The sequence below is a fragment of the Haliaeetus leucocephalus genome, unplaced genomic scaffold (assembly GCF_000737465.1).
Source record: "Haliaeetus leucocephalus isolate CR32 unplaced genomic scaffold, Haliaeetus_leucocephalus-4.0 Scaffold556, whole genome shotgun sequence".
Taxonomy (NCBI): domain Eukaryota; kingdom Metazoa; phylum Chordata; class Aves; order Accipitriformes; family Accipitridae; genus Haliaeetus; species Haliaeetus leucocephalus.
In genome coordinates this window covers 5,946,930-5,969,116 of record NW_010972992.1, presented here as the reverse complement: position 1 = coordinate 5,969,116, position 22,187 = coordinate 5,946,930, and the positions used below count along the sequence as shown (strand labels likewise).

Genomic DNA, 22,187 nt, shown 5'->3' with positions numbered 1-22,187 from the left:
CCCAGACTAATAGACTGCCATAGCGAGGTCCCTACCTGACCTCATGGAGTCTTCTGCTCTCCTCCCTGCTCAGGTGTCGGGGAGCACCAGCTGGGGTAGGTTTTTTTGTCGTGTTGGTTTTTTTTTTTTTTTTCTGCCCAGAGGGAGGCATGTACGGGGGAAGTTCCCATCTATGACGCCACGGTGGTTCTGGTGAAAAGGCTTTGGCTGGCTGGCGGATCTCTGCTGGTTGCTTGCTTCTTTGCAGGACGTTTCACTTCACCTTCGGGATGCAGCTTCGAACAGGCTACCTGGGTCATTCTCACCTCTAGCAGGGGTCTGTTCCAGGCTCAGGATGCAGTGGAAGTCATGAACCTGCTCTTTGTTCCTTTCAAGGGGTTAAACACAGGCCTGGTGACGGGTGTCTTCACGTCATTGTTTAAAATGAAGGCTGTGGTTTTCTTCTCTTCTAGAGTCTCCCAGGGCTCTATTTATTTCGCCGGCCTCCGTCATGTCGTGCTTCACGCAGCTGTGGCACTCCAACACGCCCGACTCTCCCACCAGCCCAGTCCCGGCATCTCCAAGTGAAATCCCCATCCCCATCAGCCCCATTGTTGTCACCTCCCCAGGGGATGGCAAGAGGAAGGCGAGGTCCCCAACCGACAAGCCGGGCTCTCCGAACCCAACGTCTCCGAAGCCGACCTCCCCCGTCGAGTGTTCCATTTGCTTCAACACCTACGACAACACCTTCAAGACGCCCAAGCTGCTCCAGTGCTCCCACGTTTTCTGCCTGGAGTGCGTGGCCCGCCTGAGCACGGGGCTACCCCCGAATCAACCAGAGGACCAGCTCCCCTGTCCCTTCTGCAGGCAGCTGACCAGCATCCCTCTGGAAGGTGCCCCAGCACTCGAGACCAGCAAAGAGCTCCTCGCCACGCTGCCTCCCGAACTCCAGCAGGAGAAGGTGCTCTGGATGGAAGGGACCAAGCTCTGCTGCCGTCAGGCATCCGATGACCCCGAGAACCCAGACTCGTGCATCTCCATCGACGTCGCCATGAGCAAGCCAGAAACTCCGGAGGCTCCCCCGGCGGGGATAGCTGGGAGGCTGTCCCGCTGCGACATGTGCGACGACTGGAAACGCATAGTCCTCCTCTCCGCCTTGATCATCATCCTGTTCTGCATCATTCTGTGGCCGGTCCAGTGTGCCCTGAAGACGGGGAACCTCCGCTGCTTCACGAGGACTGTTGCAATGAGCAGGCCGGAGTATCTTCCCCCGAAACACACCACAGCGGCAACACCCGTGACACAACTCCCTTTCCCGTAGCGGCGAGGCGACCCCTCGCTCCCGTCTATCCCTCCCCACGGCACAGCAGGGAGGCAGAACAGGGTTTACTGCCCTGACGGCATTCCTCGGTTTGCCGGCAGACCCCCTCGACCCCACTCCCCTTCTGCGCCTTGCCCATGGAACGCACGCACCCGCTTCCAGGAGCTCTGCTGAAATACTCGCCCGCCAAGCTGCCTCCAGCCCAGGAATGCTCCAAGGAGCTGCCTCAGCATCCTGCTGCCAACTTCTCCATGGAAACCAGAGCTCTGAAAGCAAGAGACAGGTTTCTAGAAGTGTTCGCCTTGAGAGGCGCACGGCTGTGTGCCGCCTTGGCCCGATACCAGACGACAGCGGGTGCAGTTCCTAAAGGGCTATTTTTGCAATCGGAAGGATCTACATGATTGTTCCTAAGAGGAGCCGGGATTGGGAGGGTAAAGATTTGTTAAAGTCGTGTAAGCAGATGAAAATTGTCCTTATTCCACGTGCTTGAAACATTTCCTTGGTGTTACTCAGTGTTGGAGGTGTAAATGGTGCCTCCTGCTGACAAAACAGGGATCTATCACTGCTACCCACCCCCTGAGTTGTGTTACTATCCTGATGAGCTTTTGAACAGAACAGAGTAGCCATTCTCCTCGTTTTTCCTGAGAAGATGTTTGAAAATTCTGTTAGGCACACCGACACAGCAGTATAACCCTGCTCCTCAAGTGACTCCATCAGCGAACTTCATTCGTGCTTCTCACGGGCAAACTGTTGCCAAAACAACAGAAGTTCCACCTTTTGACAGCTTTACCCTCCTAATCTTAAAATGTGTCAGTATTAAGACACAGGCCAGTTGCTTACACTGTATTTTTATTTAATGCAGTGATCTTCTGACAGTGATTATTAACAAAAGTCTTTGTGATTAAGGCGGCTTACGATTAAATGTTTTCTATTCAAACACATGGATGTAAGACAGTATTGTATGCAAGTACCATACGTGTATGCATTAAATTATGTTTTATACAATGCAAGGTGTCAATCTGTAGCAATTACTCTGCATTTCCCTTCTTACTTGCAGCAGGACTGAGTCCAGCTGCGTTCCCAGATCCCAGATACACAGCAAGTGGCATGTCTTTACTCTGGCCCGTGCATCAGCTCTCCCAGCATTGTACAATCCTGCACGTGTGGACAGCTTTATCCGGTAAATTCGTACTTACTACCATCTAGGCAGTGTTGTCCCAGGTGCCACTTCCCTCTGCGTTTACCTGATGTGACCTGAAAAATGAGAAGCTGCAAAGGATGCTTCCAGTCTCCCTTTCCAGAAAATCTAATTTGAAATTAAAAAAAAAAGACTGAAGCAACGGCAGAAGTAACTTGAGTCTGTTGCTATGCAAAACTTGTGTGGAAAGCTGCTGTGTGTGCTGTATCTGCAACACCTTTGTTGTTAGGCTGCAGGCTGGTATTATCTGTGCCAGCCACACGTCTGCAGAAACTACTCCAGGCACTGTAACAACTTCTGCAAAGTCATCGGGCTTGACAGGGATTCTCACTCGTATCATCCTGTCCGTTCCCCCGTGCTTGTCACTGCAAGGGTATCTTCACAGCACCAATTTAAGTGTGTTCTTGGAAAAAGTGACTCACCAAGACTTAAGGCAGAAAAGGCACTTCCATTTTACCCAAGGTGCATTTGGGACTAAGCCCAGCAAATAGACAGTAGTAGAGATGAAGTGCTTTGTTGTTACATCTTTGTTACCGTTCAACTCCCACTAATGAGACCTAAGGGCAGGGGAGAGGGAAATAACACCTTCAGCCTCATAAAATCTATTGTTACGGTGGCAAAGGGGCCACAGAGATGTTCTGGCAGTTCCAACCGTTCCTAGTAGTGTGTCACAGCATCCTTGTGGGGGCTGTCCCTTTGCACTTCCCCTTCTCACCATGCACTTGGAAACAAAGGTTGAAGGTTTAGCTAGCACGCAGCAGAACCTCTCACTCATGCATAGTCAAAAGGAACATTCAAAGCAAGGGAAAACAGGGCCCCGAACAGCAGCATTTGGCCGTGGGAGACATTCAGGATGCCCCATTGTCCACACCAACCGTCAGTCACTTTCCCCAAAAGCAAACTACTTAGAAAGAAAGGGGAAAAAAAAAAAAAGCATTGCGAATATTCAACATTTATTAAAAGTGCAATAAAAATAAACAGTTCTCCTGTCCCTGTGACAAGGGACCAAAGAGACCAGCCAGGAAATACAGCCAAGGTATGTCATTGTGCTTTTGTTCAACCCCTTCTGCTCAACACTTGGAGCTGGCAACTCCAGGCACTAATACCCCAACCACACAGCAAGTCCATCCAGTTCCAGAGACCTAGGAGGACTTCAAGACCAGCCCCACGCGGGCTCTGGAGCTTCAGGCACTGGCACAGAGCACACCTTCAGGCACTGACGAATCCTGCAGGAAGGGGTTCTTTGGCAGGCTTTAGGGCTGAAACAGCAGGGAGCACTGGCAGTCGCAAGTCGAGACCTAAATCAACAGAGCTGGAATACTCCACTCGGTGACACGCTCATCTTCATGGCACTGGTCAAGTCACAAACGCTCCTACAACACCCCTAACTCAGCAGACACAACACTTGCCTTGTCATATAGTTGCGGGGGGGGCGAAAAAAAATAAAGAGGTCATGCTGCAAGGTAATGGCAGAGCTGCATCAAGCTCGGAGGGGCCCAGCTCAAAAAGTTCAGCTCAGATTAGTATCCTAGGCTGTTCCTCACTAGGGGTGGCTAAAAGCACAGCGCACAGTGAAAGCTGCTTTCCTAGGCTTCAGCACCCATCAGCTACGTAGGATTTCACTTAGCTCAACATTCAGACCCACACAGTCAAGGATGGAGATGCTCACCTCTGTCTTTCAATTCTGCTACGAAACCACGTGCAGAGCAGCTAGCAGGCTCTCGGGCACACACACACACACACGCATCTGCTGTACTACAGCAGCAGGGATTGCTCGGTGTGCTTTGGCAGGGTTGCGTAGAAATCTAGAACCGGTGCAGCCAAAAGGGAGCGTGAGAAGAAGAATCAACAGAGGTGCAAATACCTGGGTCCAGGCAGCGCGCTCTATTTCTCACCCTCACAGGCAGCAAAGTTACTCCAGGATTTAGTCTAAAAACGCTTCTAAGCTTAGAAATGATTGACCTAATGAAAACATTGAAGTGTACTAACTTTTTACTAACGCCCTAAGCGGGCAACCCTGGGAAAGCTCCTAAGCAAATAGTCATTTCTGTTCCTTTTAACAATTTGTGTGTAAAAAATAAGAATCTTAAATTAAAAAAAAAAAAATCAACAAAAACAAAACCAAAAACTGAGCCTTGATGCCCTAATGAATGTCCAGAGGCACTTCCACATAAATATCAACCTACTGATACAAGGGAGAATGGGAGAAGATCCTTCTCGTGAATAAGTTAGGTCAAGGCATGTTCTTAGGTGCAGACTCTGCTCACTTCTTACAGTCAGCTTCTTACTTCCTCGCTGAATCCAAGGTGCCTGGGGAAGGCAAGATGGGCAAAAAAAGTTGTCCGCAATCGCAGAACTCGGAAAGGGTGGACGTAAACCCTGTAAATCCTGCATTCCAAAACAAGAGGGAAGAAGGGTGGCTTGGTTTGTAACTGGGAGAAAAGTGCATCGATAAGGTTACAGAGCTGAGACACTCCCAGCGTGTGAAGTCTATGTTTGCACACATAGCACAGTCTTGTTCTCGGAGTCTGACAGCTTCCTGACGTTAACGGGCAGAAAAGCAGATCTCCCCCCCTCACCGGTAACGTCGTAAATACGTTTCCCTCTTGAGATCTCATTACCCCGTTCCCCCCCTCAGCAGCTGGCCACAGCCACATCTTTAGGCTCCGTCCCATTTCGTCAGAGCGTAGCTGCCTTCCCTGATGCAGGCAGAGCTGCAGAAATCTGCGTAAGCTGAGCTGAAGAGGAGCCGGGTGAAATGCAATGTCAACAGCCTGTGGTGACACTGTCGGTTAATCAAGGGAAGCATTCCTACCTGTGCAGCCTCCGTACAGCTCACCTCCGGCTCTTTTATCGCCCTGTATTACTCATCCCTGAAACCTTTGGGCTTTTGATGTTAAGGTTCTCGTAGACGGAAGCTGACTCGTCATCAACCCTGTGGAGAAACAAAGCCTTGTTATTAACAGCCTCGCTGCTCTGGATCTTTTCCCAGAGGAAGGTGGCCAGTGGGAACTGGGTAATAGCCCAGTCGAGCTCCCTTTTTCCCTCCCCAGCCTTGTAGGCAGGATGACATTGGGTTACCCGCTGTTCTCACTCCCCGTTTTCTCTCCCTCTGGCTGGGCCACCCTTCCTGCGTTCAAATACAGTTTGGGGATGGAGCCTTGAACCTTTCCCCGCACATCAGCCTCTCGTGGATGCAAAGTTTCTGCAGGATCAGTGGATACAGTTCCTGGTATTTCCTACTCTTACTTTCTCTACATACCCAATGTCTCTGGATTTTCCAAAATCTGATAGAAGGAGAGGGCTGCTCCAAAGACCAGATCCAAGTACCTCTAAAGCAGGTCTGACGCCCAAAGCTGAACTCACGGGAGCTCTCTGGAGTAGTACCAGCCACGCAGAGCTCACCTTGCTCAGCTCGGTCCCACACGGTCCTCCCCCCCATTTATTCAGAGCTGCAATTTCAAAGTTGGGCATTTTAAACAAGACACAAACGTTTCTAGAGTCCAGCAGGGAAGATGTCAACTGGCCAGATCCAGCAGGAGCCAGAAGGTTCATAATGCCAGCGAAGGATCCAGATTTCCCTTTGGCACTGCCTGAGCAGGCAGGAGCCACCAGGACTCCGGCGGCGGCCAAACGCCCAGAGAAGAACGGGTGACATCTCTTTTTGCCTTCTTCAGTTGGATTTTTCATTCTGCGTGAGCCCAGCAACAGCATTTCTGCCTTTGCTTTAACACCCACTCCTCTGCTCCTGCCTAGCTACCTCTTCTTTCAAAACCGGTCCTGCAATTCAAGGTACCCAAAAGCTCTGATACTATATAACTGACGTGTGTCCGTACCCCACTCACCTTCCACTTACAACCCCCTTTCCATCACTCGCTGGTATCCCGTTACTTGGGCCGAGAGGGAAAAACATAATTTGGGGCTATTTTCTCTCTGCTTATGTAAAGAACTCATGCCACTTAGCACATGCTCCCTCTCTGCATGGGTGTGAATCCACCTCCCTCTGCTCTCTTCTCATTTTCCTTCAGATTTTGCTGTAAAAGCCCCTCAGCGGCAGTAGCACGGTTTCACTCTCTAGCTGATTCTCCAGAGCCATTCTCCATAGCCAAGGATATGGGGCACTACTCACTAAAGGCTAGGATTTATTTCCTCCTCTCCTTTCCAAAAGTGTAGCACACAAGCAAAGCGGGCTGCTACCACCACCGCTGACAGTGTGGTGGCATCACCTGTTTATTTTTAGCCATTCCCATACGATAGCCGGCAACCGGTCAGGTTTCAGGTATGGGAGAGGCAGGCTGGCAAAGGATAAATAGTGGGGCCTTTGCTCAAGCTGTTCCCTCTACTGCTGCAGAAGTTCTTAGCCCCGGCAGAGAGATGTTCAGCTTACGCAGACTGGCTCCGTGGCGAAGGGGGCTGCCCTTTGGCTCTGCCTTTTTCCATAGGAGCGTAGCCGATATTCAAGTAGTCTCGCTCTTTCCTTTTATTCCTCTGAAAGAGAAGGCAAAGGCAATAAAACCCCACTCAATGCAGATACAGAAGCAAGCCTTACAAGATCCTGTACGCCAGCAGGGCAGCACTGGGCGTGGGTTTATTTCCATGCGCTCAGGGCAGTATTTGAGTTCCAGGGAGAAGGGAGGAGTGGAAGTGGTGTTTGGTGTGGGCCAAGTTCTGCCCTTCCTTTTCCAACCAAGCCGAACGGGACTCACCTGTTCTTCTTCCAACCTCTTCTGCTCAGCCTCAATGTACTGCTGAACAGCCATGTAAACGAACTTGTACTGCGCCTCTGTCTGCACCATGCCCGAACGTTGCCTGCGTACCATCTGGATAGTTTTGGGGATGTCAATATCGCAGTCCAAACCTGCGCAAGAGCGAGAAGGTGAGGTTTAGGGAGAGGGAATTAGGTTGAAAAATTATTTTCTTAAGACAGCTTTGAAAGCTTTCAGTATCTCGCTGCACACAGTCTCAGCAAAGCCCCAGAATATTGTGAAAGGATTTGGTGCATCTCTGTGCCTAGGAGATTTTGGTTTTTTTCTTTTTTCTTTTTTATTCCTGCAAAAGCACCTTGGACTGAGAATGGCTGAGGCAGGTCTGACTTGCCTAGAGCCAGGAGACGGGAGGGGAATTAGGTCTGCTCTGTGGCAACTTCCTATAGATCCAGGCTTACCACCCTTGCACGGTTTACGAAATAGATGCAACCATTGCTGAAGAGGGTCCACCTGCCTCAAGGCTCCCGGACCAGACTCAGAGATACCACGGAGAATTCCACAACAGCTCTAGAATTTCAGATAAGGGTGACAGCCCTTCTACACAGAAGAGTCTGGGGGATTCATTTCTAAAAGGACTACTGGAGTTATATCCTTACTGAACCTGTTTCGCCCCGGCCTCAATAAAAGAGGGTTGTCCAGGAGACCTTGAAATCCTGGCCCCACTGATGCCAATGAGAAGACTCTCGGGTGCTGTGCTGCTGAAAACATCTCCCTTACTAGAGGGCTGCCTATGTGCACACCCGTTTGGAGAAGGTTCACGTTTCATTACGTTAGAGCTCCGCTTTTTGGCCCCCAGAGAAATGGGGAACCGGGCACAGTCCAAAAGCCCTTCTCGCCCTGCATTCAGGCTAAACCTATGCCCACTGTTTCCCGGACGAGTCAAACCCGCTGCTTGGAGATCACGTACCCACTGCTTGCACAAGAGCGGGGTTATCCCATAACTGGTCAGAGCAAGGCAAACGGTGAAAGCCGTGAGATAGGCAGGGAGACATACCTTGCCTGTGAATAATATCCACCAGAATATCTATCACTATGATGGTGCCCGTACGTCCTATTCCAGCACTGCAAAGAGAAAAGAAATAATGATTGCAGGAAGAAACATTCCCCAAAGTCAGCTCAGCTCCCACGCTCATCTGCATGCCTGGTCCATCCTGGGCTGATATGGCATGGCTGCTATAAGATAAGCTCAGCCAAATGCTGACCCTTAGGAGATCGGAGTCTAGCAGGCTGCATCAGAGCTACCAACTCCAGCTCAGGTCTGCTCTTCCCTGCGCTATCACCAGCGAGGCTCTGGAGGAGGGCTTTATTTTCCCATGTCTATACTTATATCCCAATTGCACACCATCAGCTCACATGATGACCCAGCTGCGGGCCACTGGTTCGTACCTGCAGTGCACTATGATCGGGCCCGTGTCTGGAATGCTTCGCTGTGCCCGATTCACTTGGTCCAGAAAGCTCAGAACCCCTCCTGGTTCATTGGGCACCCCGTGGTCCGGCCAGCTAAAATACTGATAGTGCTTCACCAGTCGCGGGCGCTCATCCTGCGGGGAGCAGAGACCCACCACTGAGTCAGAGAACTCCTCCTAGTAGGAGGCGTCTATCCTTCCTTTCTTTTTATCAAACCTGGGGCAAAGTGGCCCAGAACTTAAGCAGTGGGACCATAAAAAAAAAAAAAAAAAAAAAAAAAAAAAAAAATTACAGAAAAGTGACATCTCCCTCCCCGGTGGTTCCAGCACCAGCCCGTTCCCAGTACAGCGGGCAGCCAGCAGCAGAGGACTCACCCTGTCAGTCCGCAAGATCTCCAGCTCCCGAAGGTAGTAGCCCTGGGCCTCACGCTCGCTCACGTTCCGCACACAGATGCACCCATACTCCTTGGTGCAACTCTTGTCTGGCCAGTAACGGAAGCATTTGTTCTGCAGCAACAGCAGAGAGCTGCTCGTTAGTTGAGGCTGGGGAGCTGGAGGGTGAACCCCTGAACACCTCGCTCAGGGATGCTGCTGCGGTCAAAGGGTGCGTAGCCCCAGTGTAGAGGTTTAAAGGAGAGCCATACACACAGAGCATTTCCTTTGAACTGGGGAAGTACTGGGAAGGGCCATTCCTATACGAAGGACGTGATCCCTAGGGGAATCTCCCTCCCCAGCTAGCCCCAGCCTCAGGTAGGCATTGCTTTGCTAAAGATATAGTCCTGACACACAGCACCTGACCCCTTGGTCTGGTCATTGCCTAATTCCTGAGCCAAATCTCCATCCCAAGGGGCTACACAGTCTACCTGTACCTGTTCTGTCCTCCAGCCTGTCCCCTCTTTGCTATAGCGACTTTGCCAGCACAAAAGGCAGCTTGTGAGTAGAGCTATCTTTATCTCATCTCCGCGCTAGGCTGCTACAAGCGCAGCCTCCCCCTCATTCCCAAGCAAAACTGCTAGTGTCAATCATCATTAGCTCCTCTCTTTACTAGGGAAGGGTGTTCTGGTAAATAGCTCTGCATGGAACCATGGAATTTCACTGTATTCCCTGGCCCCTTACCAACCCACTCTTAGTGAAATGCGTACAGGTGGTACACAGAGAGGTTGTAGAATTTCTTTTGCCCCTCACACAGCTTGCAATGCGCTGCCACTCCCCGGCTTTCCAGCTTGCTGGAAAGAAGCACATAAGAAGCACGATGCCTTCTCTCTCTCTTTCTCTGCCACCTGCAGCTCCCCAGAGCCTTGAAGCAAGTCATACGAGGGACACCCCATTAATATTCATGGGGCTAGGGAGATAGGCTGTGCAGAGCAAAGTGGTATGTTTCTGTCATGAAGAAGAGCTAAAGCATCATTACAAGGCAGAAGAGAAATTAAATGAAAGCTAGCCAGATACAACTTAACTGAACACTCTTAGTACTAGCAGTACTTTCAGGCTTGGGGACAGCACCCTACTAGTGCTCACCCTGCCTCGCTCCACCTCCTTGGTGGTCATGACAATGATGTGACTGTTCTCTTGGTAGACCATGGCCCAGAAGTCATTCACTGTTGTCTGCAGGCAGCCCTGGGTGGCTATATAGATCTTGCAGTGCTCAGAGTTCCTTCCATCTTCAGGGATGCTCTGAGGACCAAAGGAGAGGGGGGGGGGAAAAAAAAAAAGCGCCAATGATGCTGGAGTGAGGAATTGAGAATTGCTTTAGTGCACCTTTAGCAGCAAAGTCAGCACACCCTGCCACGCAGGATTTCTGAGCTAGCTGATTTTGCTCTCTTGGTCAGACCTGCAGACATGAACCGCTCCCATCACCAGCTTCAACAGTCGCCAGCAAAATGGTCTGCCTGCCTCCAGGGACCTTTATGCTGCTGTAACGTGCATTACTGCGCAACAGGCTCTTGCCAGCAGGCAGCTGCAGAAGTTGCAGGTGGATGTGGCTGGAACAAAGCCACCTTGAAGGCTTCCCAAAGGCTGGTGCTTAAGTGCCAGAGCAGCATTGCTGGAAATACAGCTTCGAGCAGCTCTTAGCTTACAGATGACAATTATAATTTGACCTCAGAGATAACGTTCAATGACAGAGAGTCTGGGTCAGTCCCCTTAGACTTTCTGAACAGGTAAGGAAAGGAGGGGATCGAGATAAACTGTTAGATAGGGGCAAATAGGACATGGTAGAATGATGAGGTCTCTTGGGATACGGTAGAAAAATCCAGTGTTTGGCCTGGACCCAGTGAAAGATACTGGTCCTGCCAGGCCATTCCCTCAAGACTTACACCATTACTGCCCTTACCCACCAGAAACATAGCATGGGGCTGAGGACAGCCCCGACACGGTGTCTTCCCTTTCCCAGGTACCTTGATATAGTTGGCATTGATGTAGTCCGACCCGGGCACGCTCTCATCGACATCTCGGAGTGCCACCCGTGTGGTATCAACTGAAGGAGAAGAGAGTCCAGAATGAACATGGGAGAACTGATGGGCTTTGCTGAGGGCAGTCACAGCGGCTCCCACCAGGCTCTTACTATGAAGTCACATGGGTAACTACTGCAAAAAAAGGTGTAAAACGCTCTCCTAATGACACTTAGCACTACTCCACACTACCCGGCTCACAGTTGTGTTGCCAATCTAGTAACTTGGATGGACATTAGCAAAACACACTGTTGCTACAGACTAACCTGAGCTCGGGTTTTCCAGTATTTCCTTTGGAGGCTCTACCTCTGGCTCCATATGATTTCTGAACTACAATTGAGCTCTGAAGCATATTCAGACTCCCAGCACAGAGGAGAGCAATTTCCCAGTTTCCCACGCACAAGGGAAGGACCAGGTTAGAAAGGGGATGGAGAACACCACAAACTAATTGGACCACTCAGCTATGATCAAAAAAAGCTCTGCAGGGTTAGCTAGCCCCAGAGAAGGCTGCAGAAATTGCGGTGAAAAAAACCCAAACCAGTATTCAGGGTCTCCTTACAGGGAAGGATGTTCTTGTAGCGATTCTTAGCCTTGTTCTCTGGTCGTTGTCCCTCTTTCCTGGGGTAGAGGAGCTTACACTCTTGCTGCTGCAGCATCTGTGGAGCAGAATACAAAAGAACGAACTGTTCTGGGCAGACGAGGGGAGTCAGAGGCAAAGGAAGGGCTCTTTCAACTAGCGGCTTGGCTTCCTGATGCTGAGAAGAGTAGAGGGAGTGCTGGCAGGAAAGGAAAGGGAGCCAAGAAGCTGTTTGATGAGAGAGTTAATGGGGGGGAAAAGGCACAAATCCCTGCAGGGAACAAAAGGCACGCAGTTCTAGGATGAGGAAGGAGAAACTGCCTCGGACATGAGAAAAAGCAATGAAAGAAAGGACCGGGAAGTAACTCGTGGAACACGGAAAACAGGAAAAGGAGAAACGGTGTGGAGAAGAGGTCCTCAGTGCTGGAAAACCATGACGCTCCCATGCAAGAATGACATTCTTCACCCACAGGCACAAATGGGACAGAGCACAGACAGGAGCATCCCGTACCTCAAACTCTTCCCAGAACCCTTGCTTGGCCTTCTCACTGTGATCTGCCATTTTGTTCAGCTCCTTCACTCTGTTTTCAATGTTAGCTGCATTGATGCGTGTGGCGTTGAATGGCTGAAAGGCAGATGAAGACAGAATAGAAATCGCTTTCAGTAACAGAAAGACAGGTAACTTTCCCCTTGAAAAAAAACAGTTCCTGAATCCCTGGGAGTATTGGCAGGAGTTGGGTCCATTCCCAAGGCCTTGAGTGTGAGGCCAGGGACCTCTCTGGCAAGTATGAGCCTGGACAAGCACGACAAGTAGCCAGCCGGGATGTTCTGGGGGCAGGGAGTTCCCAAAGAGCAGGGGCAGATCCGTGCACTCCCCCGGGAGTTTGGGCAAGCCCAGAACCGACAAGTATGTGCTAGACCAGCTATTACCTGCTTCAGATGAACCACAGCTCCGGATTTCTCCACCATGGGGTTCTTCTTATAGTGCTCCACCAGGTCTGTGAGCGTGTCGAACCTCTCTCCTCCCCCCACGTCATACTTCCCATCCGGCTGCAGGGGAAAAAATGACAAAACCCCGGTGAGACTCGAAGGCACAGCTCCCAGCTGGGTCACCCACCCAGCGGGTTGAGCGGGGACGGTACGTTTCTCCACGTTTCCCACCTGGTAGTGGATCATGACGTGGGTCACGTGTGGTTTTCTGTCCCCAGTCTCCATCTTATCCTCGTTCGTCAGCACCGACAATACAAAGTCTCCTGGTTTGCTCTGGCTCTCTCGTACCAGAAAGCTACCTGGTTTCCCTTTCTCTGTCAGAAGCTTCTCTGCCTCCTTGCCGGTGAGGTGCCCATGGTACCACCTAAGGAGCAGGAACGGAGAGAGCAAGGTTAGCTCCGAAACGTACAGAGCATTGCCTTTAGACAAGAGCTACACTCACTGCTGGGGATGGCGTTCACGGGAAACCCATTTCTAGGCTCCCAGTCTGACTGCTCTCCCCACTGGCATGACACCGGCTTGAGTTATTTTTAGAAACAGTCCCCAGTGACTTTCCTCCAACGCTTTGCAATGTCACATCAATACCTTAGCCTGAGGCTGGAAGCGTCAGGACTTTGCTCAATCCTCCCGCCAAATGTGAAATGGCATCAGTGTATTAAACTGCCACGTGATGCGTGACAAGCACTGTCATCTAGGGATAGGGCTCTGACGAAGCTATAAGAAACACGATTCTGGCAGTTCTTACTGGAAGGTGGCTACGTTTTCCTTTAATATGGAAGAAAACGAACGCTTGGAGTCAGCAGGCTGTAGTCGGACAGTATCAGACCCAAGCATGGACAACACCGGCCAGGAACAAGATGCTTTGACACAGTTTGGGAAAGATTTTCAAAAGGGTCCTCCTAGCTGTAATTACTGCTGCTCCCCTCCCAGGTCACTAACCTCAGCTCAGGTCTGGCTGAGGGAGAACAGAAGCACCCTCCACGCTCACCTGGAGTGGCGAAACCAGGTTCCCCGCTGTGCCCAGGATGCTTCTCCCCCTCCAGCCCTGCCCGCGGCCGCGTCTCCGACCAGCGGCGATCACAACGTGCAAAGGGTTGTGCTCAGCTCTTCCCGAGCCTCGCTGCGTGGGCGTGAGTTGCTCCACCTCTCCGCCTGTGTACACCTTGCGTGCACATGCCCCTGTTTCTCCATCTCCATAAAGACAAATAACAGTTTGGAGTGAAGCAGAGGGGTTTTTTGCCATGGAGCCTTCAAGCCCCACGCTCCATCAATACTCAGCAGTGGCTCTGGGCAGATGCCACAGGTCCCACTTTGAAGACGCTGGCTCCTGGCCTGCCAGCCAAGCCGCCAGGAATTCAGAGAGGCTCAAAATAACCTTCCAGGGGCGATGCAATGGCATCGCATCACATCTCAGCAACTTTGTCCCGGAGGACGAAGTTTATAGAAGAGCAGTCAGTGATGCTGGGCCTTTCAAGTCCCGACTCAGCACGCTGCAAAGGCAGCCTTTACAAGCCTGACTGGGAAGCCCTCTAAAGAGCAAAAGTCCTTCCCAGAGGCTTGGGAAGGCATTAGGATCATGGGGCTGCACGAGTCTTACTGCTGCAGAGGGCAGAACGGCCAAACTCTGGTGAAGAACCTCGGTGCCTGCTTACAGCACTGCTGCTATTCAAGCCCAGGTCTTGGAAACACTGCTTACCCTGACGCATCCCGCTATATTCTGACACTGTCGTCATTTCGTATATTTAGAGGACTGGGACCCTTTTCCCTCCCTTCTCCCTGATGCCACCAGATGTGTGGTCTGCAGCAGAAACCTTTCTGGAGCTTCCTTGCCAAGCCAGACTTTCCTTGGCAGGAGAAGAGGGGGAAACCCAGCTGAAGGGGGTTTCCACTTTTCCAGAGCTTCTGCTAATGTGAGCAGCTGCCCGGCTGCTTTTCACACCGCGATCTGGAACGAGCAAAGAAACCACCCTGGCAACAAGGGAGCACATGAGCTGGAGGGACTTCCCAGCACCCGGGCCCATTCGGCTCACATGACGGCGTGGAGGGGAGCGCTTCTGCTCCATTTCAGGAACTGAGACTGGTCGCAGCTTCGCCTTACCCTGGCTGCTAAAGTTAGAGTAGTTAGGGGCTTGCTTTGGCATCGCCAGCCGCCTGACTAGGTGTTCCCCTTTCCAACCCACCGTGTCAGCTGCTGCATATGACACTGGGGAAACTGAGGGGGAGGAAAAAGGGAAAAAAGGGGTCACTGGAGTGTCATGGACCAAGGGGAGGAAAGAAGGTCACTGATCGGCTGGCAGAAACATCCTGAAGTAGCCCAAGGCAAGCCACTTCTCGCAGCAAGTCAGCCAGCCCCATCCCTGCAAGGCAACGGTGGGTTGCTGTTAGGATGAATAGTGGTTACAGACAGAGATGGGATGGGGATGACTTTTTACCAGGCATTTCTACCCAGCGTTCTGCAGGCAGACAAGTCACTGGCAGGTGTTTGGTTTCTTTTAAAACCAAAGCTGCATGCCTCCTGCAGGAGCCCTTGCAGATGGACTCATGTTGGACGGGGCTCTGAGCAACCCCATCTAGTTGAAGATGTCCCCGTTCATCGCATGGGGAGGCGGGGGGTGGACTAGATGACCTTTAAAGATCCCTTCCAACCCAAACTATTCTATGATTCTACGTTTCTATGTTCCCAGTTGCTTAAAGGCTAGAGAAAGCTTATTAGCACACACTGATGCTGAGCAAGTACCAGCTTCTGGGCCTTGCTGATGTTACCTAGCCAGCTTCTGGTCACGTCTGCACGCAGGGCAACTCGGGAACCATATCCCAGTGATGTGCAGCTTTTGGGTCATTAAAGCTAAATCACACCCAAACATACTCTGTTTCGGGCTCCTTTCCAAACCCAGGCCAGGTACAACTATCCGGCCTGAGCCATCTGGGAAGACAGCATCACCTTCACCAGGAAAGGCTTTTAGAGAGCGTGGCTTACCTCTCCGAGGTGGGGTCCTGGCAGTTGAGAGGGTACTTCAGCTCGATGACGTTGCTGTTCTTCTCCCGCAGCAGCCCTTGCTGCTCGGTGTAGTACTGCACCAGCTCTGCCAGCGTGGCGAACTTCTCGCCGCCGTACAGGTCATAGTAATCCCCCGTGTTCTGGATCTTAATGTGCGTCACCTCATCGTTCCTTCTGAGGAAGGCAGGCAAACGAGCGTGAGAGAATGGAAACCCAGCACCGGTCTTCAGAGTCCAGATGCCTCCTGACCACCACCCGCCTCTAAGCTGCACCCTTCGCTCAGGTGCCGCTCACGCTGGCCACGCTCCTACAGCCGGGGAAGGGATGGATGCTCCTTGGCCAAGGTTACCCGGCCAAGAACTGACTGTACCTCGCGAGCTCCCTGCCCGCTCTGCTTCCCAGACCCACCTCACGCAGAGGAGGGGAATAATTCCTCCTCTGCCATCGCTTCCAACTCCTGCATTACTTGCCCTCTTGGCTGGATGATGCTCTGACCTCACTCTGGTTTACAGTTTTCTATGCACAGGGATATTCGCTATCATCTAATTCGTTTAAAAAAAACAGGAAAAAAACCCCCAACACCCAAACCAATACATTGCTCAATATTTGCAAACCCTATAAAGCGCAGCGCAAGGGTTAATGCTTTCCCCTCTCCAGTGGTGCCCTCCAGGCTCAAGGGAATATGGCTGGGTGCCTTTATCAGCCTGTTCTAAGAGCCCCCTTAACCCAGCAAAGCCCAGTCTCCTTCCTCAGAAGGCCACACTAACCTCCGAGAGGTAGGTTAATTGCATTTTAAATGCACTTAGCAGCAGCCCTCCTGAGCCGGGGAGACATGGCTGGAAGCCCATTGCTTGATGGACGAGCTAGGTCAGAGAGAGATTTGTAAATCTGGCAAATTTCTCCTTCTTTCCCGTGCTGAGCTGCTCCCAGCCTCTCTCAATTTGTTGCCAAAGCAACCGTGACACTGAGATGCAGGAGACTCAAGGTGGTATAAGCAGCCTACCAGGTCAGACAGAAAAGCCATTTCCCGGAGTGGGGAATTAGAAAAGCTACAGTGGTCTGTGCACGAGGTTAAATGGAAGGAAGAACTGGACCACGGCAGGGGCTCTGGGGCTCCCAGTAGTGGCATTGCCCCCGTTTCTGCTATCTTTCTGCAGCAGAGGGCAGCCCCCGTAGCAATGCAGTGAAAGACCAGATACCTGGATGGTATCGGATATCTCGCCCCAGCTCCACAAAATCATCTCCTGTTTAGTTTTCCTGAGCTGCAGGTACTGTCTACCTCAGAGTCTGGACTCTACCTCCTTATTTCGGGGAGAAGTTAAGATCTGGCCCTCGAATGCAAAAGGCTCTGTCTGCCTTAGGGGATTCTGGCGCGGGGGCAGAACACAGCCCAGCTGTGTCGGCTGGATGTGCGCACCAGGGTGCGTGGTAGCCTCATTTCACTGCGCTTGTCACTCGCTAAGGGTCCCGGTATCACGTTAAGCCCACATGGGGCTTGCGGTGGTGTCATTTTGTTTGGATACCTTTGCGCAAATTCCTCTAGTCCAGACAAGTGCTTGGAGCAGCACCAAGGTGGCCGCGTTCTCCTCCGGCAGAGGGGATCCAGCGGCTTTTCCATCCCGCTTCGCACATGCAAGACGGACGCCTGGCTCCTCGGGGAAGGTAAGAAACAACCTCTTCCCTTGTATCTCCTCTTGAATACTACACTGAACTATACACTGCAAGGTCTAATGAAAGTCCACCGGGGAGGACTCTGCTGACTTTGCAATAACTCACTCTCCCCAAAGGCCTGACAGCAGAGGACATCGAATTCCACGAGCGCGGGGCTGTGTATCTGCAGGACTGTGGGATGACTGGTGAAGGGCGTACGGAACGCCACGAGAAGTACAGCGGCCTCTCCCAGTGACGGGATGGTCACTACCACCCCTGGGATGCACTCACGTTGCCCAGGGGCACGGCTGCCTTTACATAACTACTGCCACGGATTTTCCAATTTCCGCATATCTCGGGGATTTTAACAGCCACGGCTTTTGGCACGCGAGGGGCTCGTCATGTGCGCAAGCAGATTAAACGCTGACTGTCCAATATGCTGTGCTAGAGTACACAGCAGCAGCTCGGCAACAAGACCATGCCAAGCTGGCACTTGGCAATGAGCTCTCTGTGTGCTAAGCCTTGAAGAGCCCACAGAAACATTCACAGCAGTGTGCTAGCACAGCCACTGTGTGCCCCTCCTCCAGACCTGCCTTTATTAGAAGCATGACTTATGATTAGACGGCAACACTCTTAGCCACATTCAAGCCACAGTCACCACACGTCATGCGGTTCTCCTTAAAACACCTTCCTGACAGATGGCCATATTGCCATTTACTCCGTGCCAGTTGCTAAAGAGGACTTTGTCGATGTAGAATCAGCAGTTCCAGTTTGTGCTCACGCAGCCCTTCTTGGATGCTTTGTCTGGCACCGAGGTGATTTCCAGTTAGTGCCAATTCAGTGGCAACAACCAGCTGAGTGTGGACAGAGACAGCATCCACAGTATTACCATCATCCCCCATTAACAGCAAAACAAAACCAGCAGAAGACTGACAAACAGGCCTGAGGTGAGAAAAATCTGCATCTGGATCCTGCACAGTCACACTACACCTTCATGACAAGGTCTTGGAGACAGAACCCAACTGTCGGTAATATAGGAAACCGGTGAGTGGCACTCCTGGGTATTTAGAGAGACCCAGTTAACTCTTCGTGGTACATCTGGGAAGTCTAAGTTCTGACCTGGCCTGCCACACCAACTCCAGCTGTCCTATGGGCAGAGACTTCAAAGTTTGGCAATATTTGCATCTAGGGTAGGAGCAGAACTCGCTCGGTGGAAATGAAAACTGGCTGCGAAATTCAGATCCCAGCCAGCGCTCCGATGACAATGCCTCTTCTCCGAGCGGAGCTGGCACATAAAAAGCTTCTGCCGTTCATGCCAGCAGCTGGACGTGAAGAGCCTTTGTGCGGCACAGAAGGCAGCAGACGAAACTGTGTTTTTGCCACTTGGCCTGAGGCTCAAAAACTCCCTTCTTTCCACAGCTCCGTCCCCACATCCCAACCCCAGTGACCTACAAAGGCTCAGTTCACAGACCCACTCCCCACCCCCAAGGCCTTCGAGCACTTCAGGGATGAAAAGCAGAGAGATAATCAACGTCATTTATCCCATGAGCCCTCAAGGTCATGCTAAACACAAAGGGCATTGATCGATTCCCATTTCCTTCCCATTTTCTTCTCTTAAAGCTTGCGTCACCTCTTGCAGCTCCAAACTGGGCAGCAGAACTGGACTGCACAGTAGCAGCATCCATTAGACTGGGCCCTCGACGTGCTGGCTGGTGAAATAAAGCACAAAGGAGATGCCCAGAATACTCAGCTGCCCTGTGCTGGAGGGCACGGCTACTTCTGACCAACAGACACACAGCTCTCATACAGGGATGCAGCACTGTTTAATAGCAGATGCCAGCTTTTTTGGCAGTTTCGGGGTCAGCACTCGGATAAGTGAGAGTTGCCTCCGTTCCGAGCTAAGCTTCTTCACCCTATCATCAGCACAACTCCTTAGATAGATATCCAGCAGGGTTTCTTGATCCAAAATATTCCAGCTTGTGAATCTGTGTCCATACTGCAGTGACCACCAGCGCGGATGCAGTCTGCTCTTCTTCGCAACAGAGCACAGTCAATAAGAAGAGGACTCGCAAAAAAACCCAAACAGACCCTTTGTTGTCACTGAAGGCAAAAGAACCATTTCTGAGTGTTGCATCCCCAAAAGTCTTTTCTGGTCATGTGGTTTTCCTGCCTGTGTCAGACAGAGAAAGCCTAGAACTTCACAGCATGCCTGTATGACCTCTCTGACAAGCTGCAAAAAGCAATCCAACCCCCCACCCTAAAGACTCTCTATGGAAAAAAAAAAAAAACAAACCAAGAAGATACTCCCACAGGGTTTAGAAACTTCACTGAATATTTGCTTTCAACTAAATGAGAGCTTGGGCTCTCAGAGAACACTCACTATCCACCAATACAGCACAACAGAACCAACTGACATTTGCATGTCATTTCACAGACACAGCCAAGTGCATTCTAGAGATTAGGTGTGGGTTTCAAATTCCTCATGCTCAACTCCTAGGAAGAAGCAATTCAGCTGCTGCTTGAGCCCTACTGCTCACTTAAGGTGTTAGGAGCTCCAGAAAGCACACAGGGACCAAGGACATCCAACTACTCAGCGAACTCGCACGTCGGCACCGTTTACCTATAGGACATTTATGTTTTTTGCATTCCTGAAGGTGCTTCCCACTCCAGAGAGATCCAGCCTTTTGCCCTGGGAAGAGATGCGAAGCACAGACCATTTGCCAACCATCTGCCATCAAAAGGAGGCTTTCGACACACTCCTCTGCCTTGCCAAACTTGTAAATAGCAGCAAACGAACACAAGTAAGCCGAAGGTAGCCATCCGTTAATATTACATCTCTAACCGAACGATCTGCTTCCAAACGAATTCAAGCCACTCCAGGACAAAAGAAAGACGTTGTCATCAGAGGAGAACATGCTTTCTTAAGGGAAGAAGGGTCTCGTGATAAAAGCACTTAGCTAAGATTTGATGATCTGATGTTCAGGACCTTCTCAGAGGCTCTCAAGGTGACTCTGGGCCCAACATTTGTTTCCCAGCTGTAACACGAAGACAGTACTTCCCTTAGTTGGCTGCCCTCCATTGGAAGAAGCAGAATCAGGCCCACCTCTCACTGAATATTTGTGAGAGGTAGCCCTGGATTACAGGGCCTTAATAGGGCTGGTAGGTGCTATTATGATGAGACACAAGGACAACTGTTTTAGAAAAGCACCTCTTTCAAGCTTCTTTCCGTTCTTCTCCAGATCCAGCTTTCTTCCTGCGCTGCAACTGTATTGTCCGCAGGCAGCAACTCAACCAATTTAACACACCTGCAGTATTGATTTACTCCTTTTCGCAGAGTACCTATTCTATAGGACATAAAATCCTTCTTGATTGCATGTCTTAACCTGTAGCCAGAGTGTATTTGTACATGTTTTGTGTAAAAAAAAAAAAAAAAAAAGTCCAGTTACATACAGGAATAATGCTCAATGTAAGTGTTAATCAGGAAACCACTATGGGAGACCATAGCCCTAACAAGAGTTTGTTACCCAGAAGCACTTAGTACTGTATCCCATGAACGAGGGTAAGATCCATTCCCATAAAACGTGACCCAGTTACCAAACTAACAAGGTCTCTGACGGATGGTTCTTAACTGTCTTGGCATTTCCATTACTGTTGTGGCCACAGGCCAAGCACCACTTAGGCAAACTTTCAACATGCCTTTTCCTTTTGTTCAAGCTATTTACCCAGACCCGGCCAAATCTTTAAGAAGCTGTTCACTTTCTTCAGAAGCGATTCTAAATACTTGGTCTTCTGAAAACACGCTCTGGCAGATTCAGGCAAGCACTGAAGGCTGGAAACATGGGGCATTTCCTCTGTGGCCTCCTGCAGTTCTCCCTCAAGACCCCTCACTTTCAAAAGGAGGTCTATTTTGTTAAGAATCACGATTAAAAGTTGGAAGACTCAATATCAAAAGCAAACCCAGTACCAAGTCCTTCTAGGAAATGAGAGGTGACACAGCATACAAGAAAGGCAAGGAAGCTTTTTTAAGAGCCACTCATCAGAACTGCAACATGCAAATGAACTCTACTTGCATCCTCCAAAAATCCCCTAATAGCAGGCTCTGCTCCCACCATCCAGAACAGCTTCCACAGCTCTCCTGCGAGGCCAGCTCCAGTTCAGAGCCCCTTCCAGGCTCCGAAGCTGAGCTATTCCTCCAAACAGTCCCACTCAGTGCAGGTTTTGTGAGCCACTCTAAAGAAAGCATAAAGCGTTGGAGTGCTGTCATTACCTTTAGCAAACACCTGCAGGAGCCAAACCCTGCAATGAGAAATATCACCCACGTTAAGTGACCCACCGATACAGAGCTGTCTGATTGCCTGGGTTGAGGCAGCACTGAAACACCTGCAGAGAGCAGCGTTGCAGCAACTGCATGGGACAAAACAAGACAGCTCACATAGAGATGCAGCAGATATTACTACAGCCTTATTCAGAATGAATTCAGAATCTTTGTCATCATCACACTTCAGCTGAAGTTGCCAGACCACCTCCCTCCCTCCACATATTCGCTGGAGTGCCCAAAGAATAAGATAAGCCAATGAATCCCAATTCAGTATCTAGTACTGACGTACCACCGGCACACCAGATAAAGACTTCTCAGAAACACAGCCCTCTCGGCACTGGACTATAGCAGGTGTGTCCGATCCTCGGCGTGGAACAAGCTCTTGAACTTATCTGCAGAGATGTCCCAAGAAGAAGCGTGTTTCGGAAAAGGAAGGGCTGATGAAAGGAGCCAGGTTTGGCCGATTACAAACTGCCAGAAGTTTGGACTCAGAGCTGAGGATTTTTTGAAGAGGTTTTTTTCTATTAAGACCAG

General features: G+C 50.8%; 2 protein-coding genes across 5 annotated transcripts in view; one reads left to right on the top strand and one right to left on the bottom strand.

The window, feature by feature from the left end:
- The first annotated feature begins 490 nt into the window (after nt 1-490).
- On the top strand, nt 491-1,300 carry RNF223 (ring finger protein 223). The gene has a single exon (XM_010577536.1). It carries the CDS (start codon nt 491-493, stop codon nt 1,298-1,300), a length of 810 nt encoding a protein of 269 aa, XP_010575838.1.
- A 2,659-nt stretch (nt 1,301-3,959) lies between these two features.
- The window catches only part of LOC104837927 (tyrosine-protein phosphatase non-receptor type 11-like), a 56,024-nt gene continuing 37,796 nt past the window's right edge, over nt 3,960-22,187 (bottom strand). For 2 of the 4 annotated variants that reach the window (XM_010577376.1, XM_010577378.1), the window contains exons 3-15: nt 15,665-15,859; nt 12,628-13,051; nt 12,209-12,322; nt 11,680-11,776; nt 11,067-11,146; nt 10,189-10,344; nt 9,046-9,177; nt 8,651-8,805; nt 8,259-8,326; nt 7,205-7,356; nt 6,886-6,986; nt 5,314-5,433; nt 3,960-4,886 (exon numbers count right to left, since the gene is read on the bottom strand). In XM_010577376.1, the coding sequence (XP_010575678.1) occupies nt 5,349-5,433; nt 6,886-6,986; nt 7,205-7,356; nt 8,259-8,326; nt 8,651-8,805; nt 9,046-9,177; nt 10,189-10,344; nt 11,067-11,146; nt 11,680-11,776; nt 12,209-12,322; nt 12,628-13,051; nt 15,665-15,859 (1,759 nt within the window). In that variant the 3' untranslated portion in view covers nt 3,960-4,886; nt 5,314-5,348. The remainder of the gene's footprint in view (nt 4,887-5,313; nt 5,434-6,885; nt 6,987-7,204; nt 7,357-8,258; nt 8,327-8,650; nt 8,806-9,045; nt 9,178-10,188; nt 10,345-11,066; nt 11,147-11,679; nt 11,777-12,208; nt 12,323-12,627; nt 13,052-15,664; nt 15,860-22,187) is intronic. The other 2 variants (XM_010577380.1, XM_010577377.1) reach the window with 2 other exon arrangements.